Source organism: Phytophthora sojae (assembly GCF_000149755.1).
Source record: "Phytophthora sojae unplaced genomic scaffold PHYSOscaffold_11, whole genome shotgun sequence".
Taxonomy (NCBI): domain Eukaryota; phylum Oomycota; class Peronosporomycetes; order Peronosporales; family Peronosporaceae; genus Phytophthora; species Phytophthora sojae.
In genome coordinates, this window is record NW_009258125.1 from 192267 (window position 1) to 210198 (window position 17932).

Sequence of the window (17932 nt, forward strand, 5' to 3'; positions counted from 1 at the left end):
TATTTGGAAACTGTAGATTACCTATTCCCTAAGCGAAAGGCGCACTAACGTTCACAATACAATACAAATACAGTAATCTGCCCGAGTAAGGAACACCTGATATATATAAAGACGCAGAATATATAAATTGATGTTAAGTTGAGTATACGTTTCCAATGTACTGATTTAGCTATTTCAAAATGAACTGAAGAGCAGCTTTACCAACGAGTCCGGAATGATTCCAACAGTGGCGTATGGTCGAAGCACTAACCTCTGACCAGGCATCCTCGCACCACAACAGCGCTGTCAACTGGTCGACCTCCTCGTAGGGATTATCTAGCCCTTCACCAAGCCGGTCTAGAGCCTGCATCATCTTACGGGATAGAATGTGTCGCTTAATACAATGAATGATTCCTTGGTCCTTCTCCAGCGGCCGCCCCAGCAGGACTGCACTTGACTTGATTATGCGGCATATCGTTGTCTTGCCTGGGGCGGCCGGGAGACTGAACTCCGTCATAGCCCACTCAGCCAGCCCCTGTAGGAGAAAGCAGGTGTGCGGGCTGCCTTGTCGAGGATGCCCAAGTGAGGCGGAGACGCTTGGACGGTGTGGACTTCATGGGTGGAGTGGGGGAGGAGGTGGGCTTGTGGGGCGAGGTGCAAAAGCAAAAGTGCGAGTCTACCACTACGGTACATATAGTTTGAAGTCTAGTAAGATCGCTAAATGCGCGCCATTTTTCAAACGAGGGTGGAGAGCTGATGATTGGCACTGGATTTTTCACCTTAGTACCTCAGTACCTTGCAGTACCTTGCACATCCCTCTATCGCCACATCGACTGGAAAATAATATTAAATATGTGAGGCTATTAGTTGTACACCCGTTCCTTATTCGGGCAGAATTCTGTACCCATCTATTTAATGCGCTAAAATTTAAGTACATACAACTACCCATCCATTGCAAAACTTGTTGGTGGGACGCAAGCGTAACAACAAAGAATGGCAAGTTACTACATACATACACAGCACGCCATACAAAGCTAAAGGAGAGTATATTACACGCACTCTTACTTCACAAAAGTCTCAGCACCGAACGGCTACTCCGCTCCGATCTTTTGCTCTCGCTTCCTTTCACACGGCTCGCGATCCGCTTACAGGAAATACGCGCCGACAGCCATGACAGTCGCCGCCGCGACACCCATGACACCAGTGACCTGCGCCGCACCGCTGCTCGAGCCCGACGCACCCGTTGATCCCGCAGTCGACTTGGACTTGGACTTGGTCGAGTCAGCCTCCCTGGAAGAACTCGTCGTCGTTGAGGTTGAGTCGCCAGCGTCCACCGCACCCGTTGAGCTCGACGACCCCACCGTCGTCGAGTCCACCGCAGCGCTGCCCGCGCCCACCGTCTCAGAGACACCAGCGTCCGACGATGTCGTCGTCGTCGTGGCGCCGGTTTCGGGCGCCGTCGCCGCTGTCAGAGCAGCCGACCCGGCTGAAGAAGCTGTGGAGGAAGATGTCGCCACTGTCGGGGTCGCATTCGCGGTGGCAGTCGTCTGTCCGTTCACAGCGGCAACAGTGAGGACGGCGAGCGCGAGGATCTGGATGAACTTCATTGTGATGCGGAGGCGGAGCTGAAGGGGCTAGTCGACGTGTGGAGTAGGTTGAGACTTGGTCACTCGAAAGTGAATTTGGGAATGAATACACTTCGCATCGGCGAAAGGCAAGCCCCAACACCCCCACTGAGGCAGAGGCGGTAACGGAGTGTTGAGCTCCAACCCAGGCCATGCGGATAAATCAGGGTGGTCGATGGAGCGTCAAGACCAGCCTCAGCGTCTGCCTCATGAGGACGTGGACAAGCTGATCTACTCGACAACTTCAAGGCGGGTAGCTGCTCCTGTAAAGCTGTGCTTACTACGGTACGACAGGAAGCCGCGAAAGACGGCGCATGCAAAAGAACGCAGCAATCTCATCTCGCTGTTCGCGCGTGCGGAGCTGAGCGGCATCCGACGTTGCAAGCTGCAACTCGACCCCCGAAATTTGGATCAGACCCGTTCTAAATTCTAAAACATAAAAACGCTTGAAGAGTCTCAACTCAACTTGAGACCGCGAGTCCAATCCGATGGACGCCATCTTGTCGCGCGTGGGCGTGAGCGACGCCCAGCTCCGGCAGCACTGCGAGGCCGCCGTGCTGGACGAGCTGCAGCAGGCGGACGCGCGCGTGCAAGACGTGGTCGCCGCGCTGCAGCAGGCGCTCAAGGTCGTGCGCGCGTCGCGCGAGCTGCACCAGTCGCTGGTGCTCAACGAGTGCGAGCAGGTGCAGGCGTCCTTCCGCCGCCTGGGCGCGTCCTGCAACCAGATCGGCCCGCTGCTGCGGCTGCTGCACCGCGACATGGGCGCCACCGTCTCGTCGGCCTCGGACCAGTCGGCCGCCGTGGCTCAGGCGGGAGCTTCTGAAGCTCCTGGAGCTTCTGCTGCTGTTTCAACGGTCTCAACAGCGCCCCAGCGGACCGAGACGAAACCTGCCGCGCCTCAGTCGTCGGCGTCCTCCTCCACGGCCAGTGAGTATGAGCTGTCGTCCGATGAGGACGAAGACGACGACGAGCCGGAGGTGGTGGAGGTGGCCCCGCCCACGAGCAGCAAGAAGCGCAAAGCGGCCACGTTGGACTTGTCCCAGTCGCCCCCGCCAGCGGCGAGGAGGAAGACGACGACGACGACGACGCTGGACGAGGACACGCAGACTGTGCGCAGCTATCTGGCAAGCCAGCTGAAGCAGCTGCAGGCGCTGCCGGCGCACGGATACAGCGTGGCGACTCACAAGGAGCTCGCGGCGTACGTGAAGAAAGTGTTCGCAGCAGCAGACAAGTTCGACGACTGGCAGCCGCGGGACGACCCGACGCTCGCTCGGCTGCTCCACGAGATGGAGAGGCGGGTGGGTGTGTTCAAAGACAGCGTGGCCCAGCTGATGCGTTGCAAGACTATCAGTAAATGGCAGAAGGAGATGACGGGGTCTGCGTTCGTGCCGAGCCTGGACCTCGTGTCGATGCCGCCGAAGATTTTGCCTCAAATGGCTTCTTTAGCGGTATCAGGTTGTAAAACCTTGGATGCTCTCCATCAGGTTGCCGTTCCGATTCACCGTATTGTGAGTAAGGCGCATGTGGATGCTTCGGACAAGCAGGAAAGGAAGAAGAAGTATTTCCTGCCCTTGCTTGATACAATGACGAAGTTCTTTGCTAGTGCTGCGGTGACAAAAAGTGCTTCCGTTCTTTCGGGTGGCGTCAAGCAATGCAATGCCGGACTCGGGCTGCTAGCTGCTTTAGCATCGCGTGATGGCACTGGCCTCTCTTGCAGAGAGTGTATGCGAGTTGAAGAGCTGCTGTACTTACTTCGTTTGGTCATGCACAAAGTCCCTCAGTTCCGCGGAAAGGCCGCCAAGTAAGTTTGCTTATTGCCGGTCTTGCATACGGTGATCATAACAGTACTAACGCTACGTGGCTATGACTGTCTGTCCAACAGGTTAGTGTCCGCTATCGTCAATTTATTCCCAGAAGCGGCTCGGCCTAACTTTGGTTGTTCGGTTGACGAGCCCACGCAATCCGAGCCGAAGAAAAAGAAGAGTCAATCGAATCACGAGAAAGATAACCACGGCAAGTCAGAGAAGACAAGTAAGAAGAGTAAAAAGAAGAAGAAGAAACACTAGCGCGAGCGCAACGAACAACCCGTCACCGGTTGTGTAGCAGTAGTTGGTACATCAGAAGTAGTTTTTTTTGGAAGAGAACGAAGTTCATGAATGCCGAACAAAACGGTGCTGTCCTTCTTGACGCTATTCATCTTTCATCTATGGCACGCGGCATGTCTGAACAGCAAGGCCAAAAGATCGTTGCCAATCGATGTAGAAACACCGCTAAGTACACGCCAAGCACCCTCTGTACCTAAGTAGCCATCACCACAACCTGCAAACAGTTAGTGTTATTCACCCGACCGCAGCTAGATAGTCTTCCAACGCAAATTAGAATGACTTATGCGCGACTGCAACCACAATTTACACTCCCTGACGACTCGTTTACCTGAATTTATCGCCATTGCTTCGCCCACGAGCCCGATCTTCTCACATAGGAAGTCGTTAGCTAGACCTAAGTGACATCAATGTACCTCACTGAGAAACGAAACGAAACGAAACGAACCCGATCTTGCTAAGCTCTCTGGATTTTATATTCCAAAGTCCATCCAGGCACATAAGGGTGGGTGGGTGTCTGGAGACTTATTGGTCGGTACATTTTGCCTGTTCCCTCGCGCAACAAGCGAGAGAGGACTCAGGGTTGAAGCTCAACGCCTCTGGTTCGGTGAAGGTGTTGGTTGGGCCTCGTCTTGCTCTTCCATACCCAAATTCACTTTCGAGTGACCCAGTCTCAACCGACTCCACTCGTCGACCAGCACCTCCAGCTCCACCCCCCACATCAACAATGAAGTTCGTCCAGATCCTCGCTCTCGCTGCCCTCGCTGTTGCTGCTGTGAACGGACAGACGAATGCGACCACGGATGCGACCCCGACAGTGGCGACATCTTCCTCCACAGCTTCTTCAGCCGGGTCGGCTGCTCTGACAGCGGCGACGGCGCCCGAAACCGGCGCCACGACGACGACGACATCGTCGGACGCTGGTGTCTCTGAGACGGTGGGCGCGGGCAGCGCTGCGGTGGACTCGACGACGGTGGGGTCGTCGAGCTCAACGGGTGCGGTGGACGCTGGCGACTCAACCTCAACGACGACGAGTTCTTCCAGGGAGGCTGACTCGACCAAGTCCAAGTCCAAGTCGACTGCGGGATCAACGGGTGCGTCGGGCTCGAGCAGCGGTGCGGCGCAGGTCACTGGTGCCATGGGTGTCGCGGCGGCGACTGTCATGGCTGTCGGCGCGTACTTCCTGTAAGAACGAATGATCGGAGCTGAGACTTTTGACTATAACAAGCATTGCGTGTTCGTGTAATAGACCATCCTTCCAACGTACTTGAGTAGGTGGCAATACAGCCTTCCAATGGCCTCCACGAGCCATGGCCTCCACGAGCAAGCGACTGCATTGGGCTTGATGCATCTCGGGCTTGATTCAGCTTGATACCGTCCTCAATCACGCGAATCCAGCGTGGGACGTGTCAAACTCCGAGTGCTGAGATGTCGAGCTGGATATTGAGAGTCGCGAGCTGATTTTATTTCTCTTCGCCACCGAAAGAAAGCGAGCACGCCTTCGCGGACGCGTGCGCGATGCAGACCGCTTCTAGTCTCAGGCCAGCGCGTTCGCGACGGGCACGCAGACAGATTGACCGTGCTCACCGTACGGAGTCTCAACACCGAAAGCGATACTCTGAGGCGATACTTGCGGTGCTCTCTGCAGGCACGGCGCTTTTACCGGACGCAACTCGCGCCGCCTCGTTAACACCGGTTCAACCGAGGTGTGGTCCACACCGGAGTAATCGCGCCGACCGCGATTACGCGGGGAGATGGGGCGCGCGATTGCCGCAACCGCCCCCTTCTCTCGCCGCAACACTCATCGCGTTGCACACGAACGCCCCCGAGCCAAACTGGTCCAAACTTGTTGCAGCGGCGAGCGAGCTGGAGAGCTGCTGCGCTTGCTGCCGGCATCGCACTGCAATGCCTTGCTGCCACCACCATCCAGCAGCATCGCCGCTCGCGACGCACACTGTCATTATTGACCCCTGCCGATCTTCCAGCTAGTATAACGAACGATCTTCCAGCATCGATGACAACGACGGTCGCCGCTGCTGCGCTGGCCGCGCTTGAACCTATCGGACGCCGGTCATGTCTCGACATGAGCAGGTATTCCTGCGGCCGAGCGCAGCCGCCGGCATCAAACGCGGCTTGCCCCACGAGAATCCGCGCGGCGGCCGAGGAATGATGGCGGTGATCAAGCGAACGCGGGGCTGCTGCTGGGCCCGCAGGCACGAGCCTTATCTCTGCTGGACGCAAGTCGCTTGGGTTGACCCGCCGGTCATATTCTGCCGACGCAACTCTAGCGAAACGCGCAGAGCCGGGCCGCACGGGCGGATTACGTTGTCACCGCACTCAGCCGAAGCTCAGTCCGCAATTTGCCCCGCCAGGCTCAAGCTCCCATTGCCTGCCCCATGAGCCCCAAGAAGACGACGACGCCTCCGCCCAAGCGGAAGCAGCCCAGCGCCGCCACTGCCGCCCGCAAGCTGCGCAAGTCCTGCTCGCTGCCGTCGTGCTCGAGCGCGCAGGGCACCTGCATGCACTGCACGTGCGACGGCCGGTGCGGACGCCACCCCGCGGGCCGCTGCGGCAGCCGCCGAGAGGGCTCCGGCCGCGGCTGCAAGCGCGAGGGCTGCACGCGCGACGACCGCTGCCTGCACAGCAACCGCGCCACGTGCTGCCACTGCCGCAACCTCGTGTCCTCCGCGGGACGAGCCGCCAAGCGCCCGCGCGTCACAGCGTCGCTGCATGTAGCGCAGGCTCGACTCCAGCTCCTGACCGCCCCAGCGCCTCCTGTCTACCAGCACCGCCAACTCGCTGCTCCAGCTGCCGCGGCGACTAGCAAGGCACAGCAGGCGGACGAGCAGCTCGAGGCCGAGCTGCGCGCGTTCCTGCAAGAGGCCAACCTGGGCGGAGACCTGTCGCTCTGCGAGTTCAAGGAGTACGCGTCCCGGCGCCAGTACTGCAACCTGGTGGTGCTGGTCTGCGGCACGCAGTTCAACCTGCACAAGCACCCGATGCTGCTGGAGAGCCGCAGGCTGCGCAGGATGGCGCGCCAGGCTCTGGACTCCAGCGCCGCAGACAGCAGCAGCAACTTTGGTGGCGCCGTGCCTGTTCTAGAGCTGTCCGCGTTCCCAGGCGGCGCCGAGATGTTCGAGACGCTCGCCATCTACTGCTACTCGGGGGAGATCTCCTTCTCGCTCGCCAACGTCGCGGCCATGAACTGCGCCATTGAGTTCCTCGAGATGCGCGACGACATCCGACAGCGCGCCAAGCGGTTTCTCGATCACCAGATCAGCGAGGGGAGTGGAAGTTTGAGCAGGCTCTTGCAAGTGGTCAACGCGGCGCAGACGCTCGCACAGGCGCAGCCAGAGCTCTTCCGCTCGGCGTGCGAGACACTCGTAGAAACGTGCATGGCTGCGCTGGTAGCACGGGGGGAAACGCTGGACGTTGACGCCATGCAGCAGCTCTTCGCGCTGCCGACTGAGCTCTTCCTTGAGCTCACGCAACGCGTGATTTCCGCCAAGCCGCCGACCTCCTCCTCCGTGCGCACAACGTCCGAGATCGCAAGCGAGCTGTGCGTCCAGGCTAAGCTTGCGCAACTCCACCGAGACGCGCAGCGCCCGGCCCACTGCAACCGGTTACTGGCGCAACAGTGCGTGCACCTGCTGCAGGGCGTCTCTATCGAAGCCGTCGAAGCGATCAAGGCCGAGAAGCAGGCGCTGTGCCAGGAGGAGCCGCTGGAGCTGGCCATGCTGTTCACCAGCGACAAGTCGGACAAGATGCTGATGAAGCTCATGGACGACGACCTGTCCTCCTGCGCGGTGTCCTCCCCGCGAGCCGACGCGTCCATCTGCCTCGCTGCCGACACCTTCCACTTCGGCGCCCACACGCTGCCGGAGACCTTCGTCGTGTAGACGCCCGCTCTATCCTATTCTAACAGTGAATACAGAAATGCTTTGAAAGCCACAGCTCGTCACTGGAGCGCGATCGTCAGCTGAAGTTACGCCGCCTGCCGTCAGTTGCCCTGCAATCAAAAGCAGGTATACGCCGAGCGCATAGTGAAAGGCAGTCATGGCGGCGCGCTTCAACCACCACGACCAGCTTGCGACTAGCAAAGTGGGAGCTGCTTGGGCTCAGCGTATTTTTACCCAATCCCCTCGCGCGCTTCTATTTATAGCGGAAATACAGTACTGTCCACCTTGGCGGCCAAGAGCTCACTTCTGCATTTGTCGCGCAAGACCCAGAGCCGAAGCAAGCAATCAAGAGAGAGAGAGAGAGAGAGAGAGAGAGATGGCCGCCGCTGCCCCCGCCAAGCAGGCCGCGCCGTCGTCGTCCGCGTGGATCGGCTACGTGGCCATGGTGCTGCTGGCCATGCAGTTCGGCCTGCAGCCCATCCTGTACAAGGAGTTCGCCGGCGAGGTCAAGAACCGCTCGGTGCTGGTCATCGCGTGCGAGGGCTGCAAGCTGCTGCTGTCGCTGCTGACGCTCGTGTCCTCGGGCGCGCTCGGGCGCGTGGTCAAGACGTGGAACCTGCACGACAGCCTCATGGCCTCGGGCCTGCCCGCCTGCACCTACGCCGTGCAGAACGTGCTCATCCAGGTGGCGTACCAGCACCTGCCGTCCATCGTGTTCAACCTCATCAACCAGACCAAGCTGCTGTCCGCCGCGCTCTTCCTCTACTTCCTCATGGGCACGCGCTTCTCGCTGCAGCAGTGCTTCGCCATGATGATGCTGCTGGGCGCCGCCGTGCTGCTGTCGCTCGCCAAGGACGGCGGCGCCGACGACGACGCGGCCGCCCCCGCCATCTCCGTCGAGCTGGGCCTCGTGCCCGTGCTGCTCGCCTCGCTGCTGTCGGGCCTCGGCTCGGCGCTCACGCAGCGCTCCATGCAGCAGCACAAGCGCGACGCAGCGCTCGTGACCATGGAGCTGTCCATCTACGGCAGCCTGTTCCTCATGCTGCCGGCCATCTGGTCCACCATCGTCAAGACGCCCGTGTCCGAGTCCCCCGCCGCCAACGCGCTGGCTAACATGGACAAGGTCTTCGAGGGCTGCACCTACTACACCATCATCCCCGTCGTGAGCAACGCGCTGGGCGGCCTGCTCGTCGGCACGGTCACCAAGTACGTGGGCGGCGTGCTCAAGTCGTTCGCGCTCATCTGCGGCATCGCGTTCACGGCCTTCGTGGAGAGCTACGTCTACGGCGCGGTGCTGCCCAACGAGGTGTTCATCGCCGCGGGCCTCGTCGCCACGAGCATGGCCATCTACTCCAGCTTCCCGTACGTGAAGAAGGAGGTCAAGGCCAAGACCGAGTAAGCCAGCGAAGAGTTGTGCTGTGAAGCTGCTTCTTGTGCCCGAGTATATGACGTCGAAGAAGGAGCGCGAGGACTTGGTGGCGTGCTGTAGAGACTAGCATGGAGCTGCCTTGACTCCCATTCGGCTGTATAAGTTTGCAGAACATGTTCTGTTTGCCTAACCTCCGTAATTCGTCGCTAGGCTCAACTATCGTCACGGGCCTTTTGACTGCTGGTCTTCATATTCTTCGACGGCCTGATCACCTCAGCGTTCTGGCGTTGCTGAGTATCGGCTGCTCTTCCCGGCGATCTTGTTGCCTTGGTGTCTGCTGGGGCTGCGGCCACTCCGTTGGCATCGCCACCATGACGGCGATTTTCTACTCGACCAGCCGCGACTTCGACTTCCGCACTATGGGGGAGCACTGGAACTTGTCCCTGGCCACGCTTCTGCTGCTGCTCGGTCTGTGGGGCGTCCACCACTACCTGCTCGTCCGCAACATCGTGCAGCAGCGGATTCTGTTAACGCACCTGCAGCAAGTGGAGCAGCACGTCTTGTCGCTTGTGTGGCCGATGGCTTCCATCCCCGAGGCGGTAGCATGCAGCAGCGAGCCGCCGATGCTCGACCCGGACTCGGACTTGGAGCTGCAGACGTCTCCTAATAACATCGCCGTGCTCTACCACCCGTCGTTCGACGAGGAGCTCATGGTGGACAAGTGCAGTAGTAGGTCGCAGCACATTACACCGGCAGTTTTTTATTTTCATAATTTCTTACCGTAATTAACCACCGAGAACATTCCTGAAACCTTCTTTCGGGACAGCAGCGATTTCAACGACGCAACCTCTCGACCACCTTAGAGCGAGAGCCACGACTTTTCGATATTAGGGTAGTTTTAGAACGCTCAAGTACTGAGATCTAGCAGCTGCTATTTTGACGACGCAACCTCTCGACGGCCTTATAGCGAGAGCCACGTCTTTTGTTTCTTAGGGCATTTCGGGACCGCTCGACCGACAACGTTCTAACTACATTGATAAAAAAGCAATAGCCAAGGACCAGCGCGACGTGATTCTGCATGTTGCTTTTATCTGCATGTTGCTCTTATCATGATCTTGGGATTTGCCTGAAGGTGGGGGGTGACACTTGACACCTAGATTACGGTATGTCAAGAAATCAAATACTACTTCGAAGTATTTAACTCGGGAGCCACATTATTCCATTCAATCGACCGCAGGAGTCATATCCCAAAAGCTTCTCCAACGCTCCGCATTGTCGTCGTGCTTCCACCTCATGCACAAACAAAATGTTTCTGGATCCTCCACGTGAACAAACGTCTTCATCATGAGCGGATCGTCCGTCGTGGTTGATCCTCCTTTCAAACGACTGAAAACGCGATCTGTGCACCGAGCATCCAGAACCTTCACGAAGACCTCTACCTACACGCAAAATGTCAGTAAACTTACACACACCAGAACTACGCGCTCACACAGTACCTTGCGTCTGTTGCCAATGGATTGATTCTCTTCAACAGATCCGGGTAGCATGTTAACGATGGGAACCTCAATGCTCATACCGTCGAACCAACCATGCATATCGCGAGAAAGCGCAAGCCTGTTGTTTGAGTCGCGATCGTACTTGGCGAATTCCCGTTTGTGGTCTCTGCTTTGCTTTCTCGACACCAAATGGCAGCTTTCTGCCTTGCCGTACGGTAGGAAGAACTTCTCGTGCTCAATCCGCTGAAAACGAAACTCGTCAGTCGACGAGTCCAGATTCGAAACGCTTGTAGTCAACGATATCGTTTTGAGGAGATTCCGAATCGTCTGGAACGTAGTCGCAGTAGAAGACGCGCTGGAGATCAGTAGACACAGCGTTAGCTGGTGCAACACGCGTCTCAACAACCTGGTTAGTTAACGGAGAGCCCAGCGTTTGTGGCCCAGTCCTCAAGTCAGTTTCGAACAGCAAAGCAGCATCTTCTATAAAAGAAACAGAGTTAGCCCTCAATGAAGCAGTATTACGATGCAGCGACAGCATATAGAGGCACGTACTTGTCTCGAATAAAACATGAAAACACAATTTCTTGTCTTCATACCAAAACGCGACATTCTTGTTGCCGATGCAGCGCGTAGGATCGTAGTATCCAATGCGTAACGTCGCCATCCAGTACAGTTTGCAGCGAATTCCTTTCGTGATCAACGCGTTTTCAACGGATCCAGTGACAAGCCACAATCCAGTTTGTGCGTGTTCTTGCTCCGGGACCTTCACCAGCACGTGAACTTGTCCTTCACCCGGTTGAAAATTATCGCCAAAGTGCTTGGGGTTCTTGATCCACAGGGTGGGATCCATCTGCCCGAAGCCTTGCGGGTATCCACGTTCATCGAGCGCCACAGATGCCGCGCCAGCTCCATCTAGCCACGCGCCGTCCGCCGTCTTCGCCAGGAAGAGCTGCAGGTCCTTGGCATCGCACGTGATCGTCGCTGGGTTCTCCGCCTTGATCGCCTTCTTCAACGCGGAAACCGATGCACCCTCGTCGATATCCACCTCGAACGCGCTGCCCGCCACGCCAACGATCGCACAGAAGAGCTTCACCATCTTTCCTAGAGCCGGCAGATTCTGGAAGGAAGAAGGAAGAAGGGAGGGAGAATTTCTGGCGTACTTAAGCGGACATGAAGGTGTGTGACATAGATTTTCAACCAATGATGAGACGCCAGATATCAATTAATCCACACACTGTGATGTATTTAGCTGGTTAACAATCTTCCTCCCTGTAAATGTGGCGATCTACGATGTCGTCGTCCCAGCAAACGTCACCTACCTCAGAATCGATCCATGAGAGGCCCTCTAGCGCCGCCACCAGCTCGTCGTCCACTTCGTCCGGCTGCACAAGCATACTCGGCGTGTTTTCACGCCCGTCAAAGAGAATGTCAATGTGCTTGAACCCACCTTTCACTGTAGCAGAACTGAGGCCACTCCATGCTTGCTGTAGCCATCGTAGCACACGCTTACGATCGGGGCCATCTCTTTCCCGTCACCGCGTACCAGCACCTTTGCGCACTCTGCCTTCAGATACACCGCCCAAGCCGCTCGCATGCCATCCTTAAGGGGCTTGTTCCAGGATATGTCGGCGGGTTGGCAGCAGTGGGTGTAACCTGGGGGCACACGTTCCAGTACCACATTCTTCTCAGCCGCGTAAGCGACGATTTCAGCGGTCCAGTGGGCGCTGAAGTCGTCCCAGACTAACATGACGGGATCATCCTCGCGGCAGCGATGTCCGAAGAAGTGCTGCAGGAACTTCGCTAGTCTTCCTCTCATGCTGTGGCTGCCTTGGTGTTGTGAGCGCTTGACTGCTGGTTCAGGAGTGCGAATTAATGGTGGTTGGTTGTTGGTTCTGGCAGAGAGTGTGGGCTCCGCCACGGGTGACACTAAACATATCGCTGCAAATCCTAATCTGAGTAGGCAAATCACCGCATCTGATTGGCTCAATCAACGGGGTGACACTAAACAACTCCGGACACTTAACACCTAGATTACGGTACTTTGATCCTGATAAATATAAAGTTACTAATATACAACGATGGCGTACTCTCCTGAGCAATACCAAGCTAGCAAGGAACGTATCAAAGCAGCGCAGAAGCGCTACTACCAGCGCACACGCGAAGCCCGTTTATCTTATCAAAAAGACTACGATGACAAGAATAGAGACCAGATTCGAGCTCGCAAGCGTAAACCCAAAACCGAACTTATTGATGGTGAAGTCGAACTTAATAATGAAACCGAACTTAATTAATTAATTAAATTTTTTCCTCGGATAAAAAGTCGCCTATGATATAAAGTCAATCCTGATACAAGACCCAATATTATAAAGTCGTTTTTTCGGAGAATAATATAGCCACCGATATATAGCAATGTTCGCATACGAGCTTGAAGGTCTTAAGAGATTAAATATTAACCCAATCCGATGGGGTAGCAGCTACCGTATTAAGGTACGTGGCAAGACGGGGCGCATGGTATACATTAGCAACATTTCCCACCCCTTCAACCAAAAATTGGTAGCGAAGCAGTACAAGATCAGTCTAGGCAAGCTCCAAAAGAATTTGGCTGCTGATTTCAAGGAAGACAGTAAGTACCGCTTCTACCAAGGCAAGAACATGGAGTCGCACCTCTACGAGGGAATTCAGCCTGCTGAGTTCTACGACAAGCTCGAGAACGTGCTCGCAACCCAGAAGTCTGCCTTCAAGGTCAACATCGCTCTTGGGTACAAGCTTGTCAGCAGAACCGATGACAGCGAGACTCGCTACTTCCACCCGAATATTAGCAACACATCTGTATTTAGCACTCCTGTGGCTATCAACAGCAAGGCTGATATTCGTAAGAAGGTGATCTTGGAGATTCGCTCCATGGAGTTGGCTGACAAGCTCAACTACCCCAGATCCGGGTACATGGTGAAGGGTATTACTGGCTTCAAAATCTATATCTACCAGCGCGACCATGCGCTGGGCGATAGTGAGGCTGTCATTCCTAAGGTGATCCGCGATAACAAGCACGTCATCAACTTCCCCAAGACGAATAACAAGTGTGTCTTCCACTGCATTGCTTATCACAAGCAGGAGGGGGCGAAGAAGGATCCACGCAGAATCCAGGCTCTTGTGAAACAAGCCTTCAAGCAGTACTGTTCGTACAAGGAGATCACCTACACTCTGGGTCTGTTCCGCAATTTCAAGCCTATCGATATTCTCCAATTCGATGAGCTTGAGGAGTGCTTCAAGCTGAACATCAACGTCTTCACCATGGATGTTGAGACAGGCAAGGTTGAATGCATTCGCTGCTCGGACAAGGACTATGATTCGATCAACATCCTGTCGCACGAGAATCACGCTCTCTACATCACGAACATTGATATGCTCCAGCAGAAGTACCAATGCTCTAAGTGTGAGATGGTGTTTGTCAGCTCTGATAAGCTACGCAACCACACCAAGAACCAGTGTGAACTCGTGAACATCGAATCGTTCCCAGCTCAGCCAACCATCTACCAACCCGCTCCGAATAGCATTCGTTCCATACTGACTAAGTACTCCATCGAGGATGCTGACCATTACATCGATCACTTCATTGTATATGATTTTGAGGCTATCCTCAAGCCTACGGGTGTCAAACACGGGAGAATACTATCTTCACAAACGAACACATCCCTGTGTCTGTTTCCGTAGCCAACAGCTTGACTGAGGAGGTGCGATGCTTTGTCAGCGATGATCCAAAGGAGTTGCTCAAGGATATGTTCCAGTACATCGAGGAAGTTGCGGCTAAGATTCAGCGGTACAACGTCTCGAAGTATGAGACTTTGCTACACAAGATCATCAACGTCCATGGTTTGACTGACGCTGAGGTTCCTGGCCTAGACTTGAGTAAGACGTACAAGATGGAAGATGTCAATGCTTGGATTCAGAACGGAGATTTTGCTAGTTTCTTCGATCTCCACAGCAAGCTCACATTCGGTAAGAAGCGCTCTGACTATGGTAAGCTGAAGCAGTGCATTGATCAGGTACCAGTACTCGGATTCAACTCTGGACGATACGACATCAACCTTATCAAGGCGGACCTGTTTGCAGTCATCGGTACTGACAACATCACATCAGTCATCAAGAACCCTAGCTACATGTGCATCGCCACGTCAGACATGAAGATGCTTGACATTAGCAACTATGTTCCGGCAGGCACCAGCTATGCAAAGTACTTGTTGACATATCTCGGTGAGTGCAAGTGTGATGACAAGATTCGATGCGTCTGTGGCCTAGGAAAAGGTATCTTCCCGTACGAGTACATTACTTCATTTGACGTACTCAGTCAGCCGGAAGTCCCTCCTAAGTCGGCGTTCGACAGTGCTCTTCGTAGCACTAGCATCAGCGATGAGGACTATGTGCGGGTACAGTTCGTCTGGGAACACTATGGCATGAAGTGAATCAAGGATCTACTCATTTGGTACAACAACCTCGATGTAGTCCCCTTCATCAAGGCCATCAAAGCCCAGCGAGAACTATTCAAACGTTTCGAACTTGATATGTTCGCTGATGGTGTGTCGCTACCTGGTCTCTCTGAGAAAGTCATGTATCAGACGTGCTTCAACAACCTCCAGCAACCAAGTAAGGAGCCTGCGGAAGCGTTTGACTTTCCCGCTAGTCGCTTAAGCGGATATAAGACCCAGGATGCTGATGCCGATCGCGAATTCAATATGACGCTAGAACACGTCAACGACTTGCTAGAGCGACAAAAGTACCTGTGCGGGTTATGCTACAAGCAACTCACAGCTGATACTGCCTCGGCCGACCGAATCAATAACAAGCTCGGACACATCGATGGCAATATCTTGATCAGCTGTGTGGGATGCAATGTTGCTCGCAAGAACATGTCGCTAAAGGGCTTCCGCCATAAGAAGCTACTTGAATTCAACTCAGACAGGTTGGTGTACAGTATCGATAGAGAGGAGAAGGACATCTACACCAAGATGAAGGCGAACATTGCTGGTGGTCCTTCTATCATCTTCAACAGATACGCAAAACGTAACGAAACCAAGATTCGAGGGGGTAAGATCTGCAAAAAGATCATCGGCTACGATGCTAATGCTCTGTATTTGTGGGCTCTTGGTAACGAGATGCCATGTGGACAGTTGACCACCATCGAGGCATACACAGGGATCGTCGATGATATTGTAAATGGCAAGATCTTTGGCTTCCTAGAGTGTGATATCCGTACACCAGAGCATCTCAAACCCTATTTCAGTGAAATGACCCCAATTTTCAAGAACACCCTTATCGACTGCAGCGATCGGAGTGTCATCGGTCAGCACATGTTCGAGTACAACGAGGGGTGCAAGCAAAGCCGAGCAAAGCCGGCTCGCAAACTCATCGGGAGCTACTTTGGTGAGAAGATCCTCATTTATGCACCGCTACTCAAATGGTACATTTCTCATGGCATGGAGATCACCAAGACTTACAGCTTCATCAGGGCTAGCTCTCACAAGGCGTTTGCTCCATTCATGGAAGCCGTATCGAACGCGCGACGGGAAGGTGATGCCGATAAGTCTAAGGCCATGATTGCTGAGATGATGAAACTAGTAGGTAATTCAGCGTTCGGTCGCAGTGGCATGGACATGAGCAAGCATAAGGAGGTCAAGTATGAGTCGGATGAGAAGGCAATTAAATCAAAGATTGAGCACTTCACCTTCCATGGAATGGAAGAGTTGAATGATTCATGTGAATTCACAATGAAGAAGAGAAAGCTCAACAACAAGAACCCAATTCATCTCTCGATTGCAATCTATCAGCTCGCAAAGCTCCGCATGCTTGAGTTCTACTACGATTGTATTGACTTCTACTTCGACCGCTCAAATTTTCAGTATCAGGAGATGGACACCGACTCTGGCTACATCGCTTTCAGCTGTGAAAAACCATTTGAGGAGTGCATCAAGCCTGAGCTTCGTGAGCATTTTCAGCAGCACAAGTATGAGTGGTTCCCGCGCGACTATAATGAGACTGTAGCCAAGTTTGACCGTCGAACCCCTGGTTTATTTAAGGAAGAGTGGTCTGGTGATGCTATGGTATCATTGTCCTCTAAGAACTACATTTGCTACCTACCAGATGAATCTTACAAGGTCAAGGTTTCAGCGAAGGGAGTCCAGCAGAGTGCTGGACGCAATGGCGACGTCCTCAACCCAGATGGCTTTGAATCAGTTGTTCGCGATCGCATCACGCTACAGGGTACCAACAAGGGGTTTAGACTCAGTAAGGAGAGTAAGTCAATAATTACGTACAGCCAGACTAAAACAGCTCTAAATTACTACTATGACAAGCGTCGTGTACTTGCGGATGGTATCACCACCGAGCCGCTCGACATATAAGCAACTACCCGGCAGGGGATTTTTTTTTGTTTTATAACCATATAGAGCGATGGATCAGCTGTTGTCCAAATTATACTATAACCCCAAAACGGGCTATGTGGGGGCACAAGCCTTGTACCAGAAGGCGAAAGAACTAAAGTCGAAGATAACAATGAAAATCGTCAAGGAATGGTTCTCAAACCAAGCGATTTCAGGAGCAGAAGAAGCGATACGATGGGTTGAAAATAGCTTCGCATAACCCTAACTCTTGGCAAATTGACCTCGCGTTTTGGGAGAAGCGACCAATTTTGACTGCTATCAATATCAACTCGAGGTTGGGCTTTGCCAAGGTCTTATCGAACAAGACAGCAGCAACTGTGTTAGCAGCGCTTAAAGCGTTTGTTCGACTCCATAAAGTGGATATCATTACAAGCGATAACGGTAGCGAGTTCATGAACTCGCAGGCTCAAGCATACTTCAAATCCAAAAATATTGAACACTACAACAACGATCCAGGTGATCACGGTACTATGGGAAAAATCGAGCGATTTAACAGAACGTTGAAGCAGAGACTAACTAAAATGTCCCCCAATAGAATTACGCAAAAGCTTATTGGTGATGTGATCGAAAACTACAATAGCACGTTTCATCGTTCGATTGGTATGACCCCGAGTGATGCCAAAGGTAAAGTAATGGATGCGGATCTGAGTCATAATCAAGCAGAAGCCGATAGAATTGAGAAGGAGTTTGAGGTCGGATCAAGCGTATAATACCGTCTCAAGAAGCATGCATTTGGTAAGGAATCGGCTCGGTGGAGCAATGCAGTCTATATGATAGTTGGAATTGATGGCTACCGAGTCCAAATCCGCTCAAAGAATGGTCATACCCTCTACAAGGCTCCAAACGATCTTAAACTGGTCAATACAGAGACTACAGATGCTACTATTAATCGAGGTGATATTCTTGAGGCGGAAAAGATCTTGGATCATAAGAAGACACGGACTGGGAAGTACAAATATCTGATAAAATGGCTCGGTAATGAACTTGACTCCTGGGAGCCACAAGATAATCTTAGATTAGTCAATAAG

At 53.9% G+C, this 17932-nt stretch overlaps 9 protein-coding genes across 9 annotated transcripts; 6 read left to right on the plus strand and 3 right to left on the minus strand.

The window, feature by feature from the left end:
- Positions 1-175: 175 nt before the first annotated feature.
- PHYSODRAFT_384506 (hypothetical protein) lies at positions 176-400 on the minus strand (the record flags this gene model as incomplete). Its single annotated transcript, XM_009537724.1, has 1 exon — positions 176-400. A coding segment is annotated over one exon (225 nt), but the record flags the coding sequence as incomplete, so codon positions are not given.
- A 648-nt stretch (positions 401-1048) lies between these two features.
- Positions 1049-1642, minus strand: PHYSODRAFT_355967 (hypothetical protein). Its single transcript, XM_009537725.1, has 2 exons — positions 1105-1642; positions 1049-1066 (listed from the first exon to the last, which is right to left on the minus strand). The coding sequence occupies exon 1, from the start codon at positions 1584-1586 to the stop codon at positions 1125-1127; it is 462 nt and encodes a 153-aa protein (XP_009536020.1). The 5' UTR covers positions 1587-1642; the 3' UTR covers positions 1049-1066; positions 1105-1124.
- A 137-nt stretch (positions 1643-1779) lies between these two features.
- Positions 1780-3670, plus strand: PHYSODRAFT_339754 (hypothetical protein; the record flags this gene model as incomplete). Its single annotated transcript, XM_009537726.1, has 4 exons — positions 1780-1981; positions 2076-3007; positions 3089-3405; positions 3487-3670. The coding sequence occupies 4 exons, from the start codon at positions 1780-1782 to the stop codon at positions 3668-3670; spliced, it is 1635 nt and encodes a 544-aa protein (XP_009536021.1).
- Positions 3671-4372: 702 nt separating this feature from the next.
- PHYSODRAFT_288751 (hypothetical protein) lies at positions 4373-4971 on the plus strand. Its single transcript, XM_009537727.1, has one exon. The coding sequence runs from the start codon at positions 4434-4436 to the stop codon at positions 4893-4895; it is 462 nt and encodes a 153-aa protein (XP_009536022.1). The 5' UTR covers positions 4373-4433; the 3' UTR covers positions 4896-4971.
- An 808-nt stretch (positions 4972-5779) lies between these two features.
- On the plus strand, positions 5780-7605 carry PHYSODRAFT_318979 (hypothetical protein; the record flags this gene model as incomplete). The annotated part of the gene is made up of 2 exons (XM_009537728.1): positions 5780-5797; positions 6139-7605. The coding sequence occupies 2 exons, from the start codon at positions 5780-5782 to the stop codon at positions 7603-7605; spliced, it is 1485 nt and encodes a 494-aa protein (XP_009536023.1).
- Positions 7606-7762: 157 nt separating this feature from the next.
- On the plus strand, positions 7763-9641 carry PHYSODRAFT_252826 (hypothetical protein; the record flags this gene model as incomplete). Its single annotated transcript, XM_009537729.1, has 2 exons — positions 7763-8983; positions 9372-9641. 2 exons carry the CDS (start codon positions 7763-7765, stop codon positions 9639-9641), a joined length of 1491 nt encoding a protein of 496 aa, XP_009536024.1.
- Positions 9642-10120: 479 nt separating this feature from the next.
- PHYSODRAFT_288753 (hypothetical protein) lies at positions 10121-11254 on the minus strand (the record flags this gene model as incomplete). The annotated part of the gene is made up of 4 exons (XM_009537730.1): positions 10121-10413; positions 10471-10725; positions 10769-10950; positions 11023-11254. Coding segments are annotated over 4 exons (885 nt in total), but the record flags the coding sequence as incomplete, so codon positions are not given.
- A 1294-nt stretch (positions 11255-12548) lies between these two features.
- On the plus strand, positions 12549-12761 carry PHYSODRAFT_527672 (hypothetical protein; the record flags this gene model as incomplete). Its single annotated transcript, XM_009537731.1, has 1 exon — positions 12549-12761. One exon carries the CDS (start codon positions 12549-12551, stop codon positions 12759-12761), a length of 213 nt encoding a protein of 70 aa, XP_009536026.1.
- Positions 12762-12978: 217 nt separating this feature from the next.
- On the plus strand, positions 12979-16865 carry PHYSODRAFT_339760 (hypothetical protein; the record flags this gene model as incomplete). Its single annotated transcript, XM_009537732.1, has 3 exons — positions 12979-14119; positions 14182-14894; positions 14937-16865. 3 exons carry the CDS (start codon positions 12979-12981, stop codon positions 16863-16865), a joined length of 3783 nt encoding a protein of 1260 aa, XP_009536027.1.
- Positions 16866-17932: the final 1067 nt, after the last annotated feature.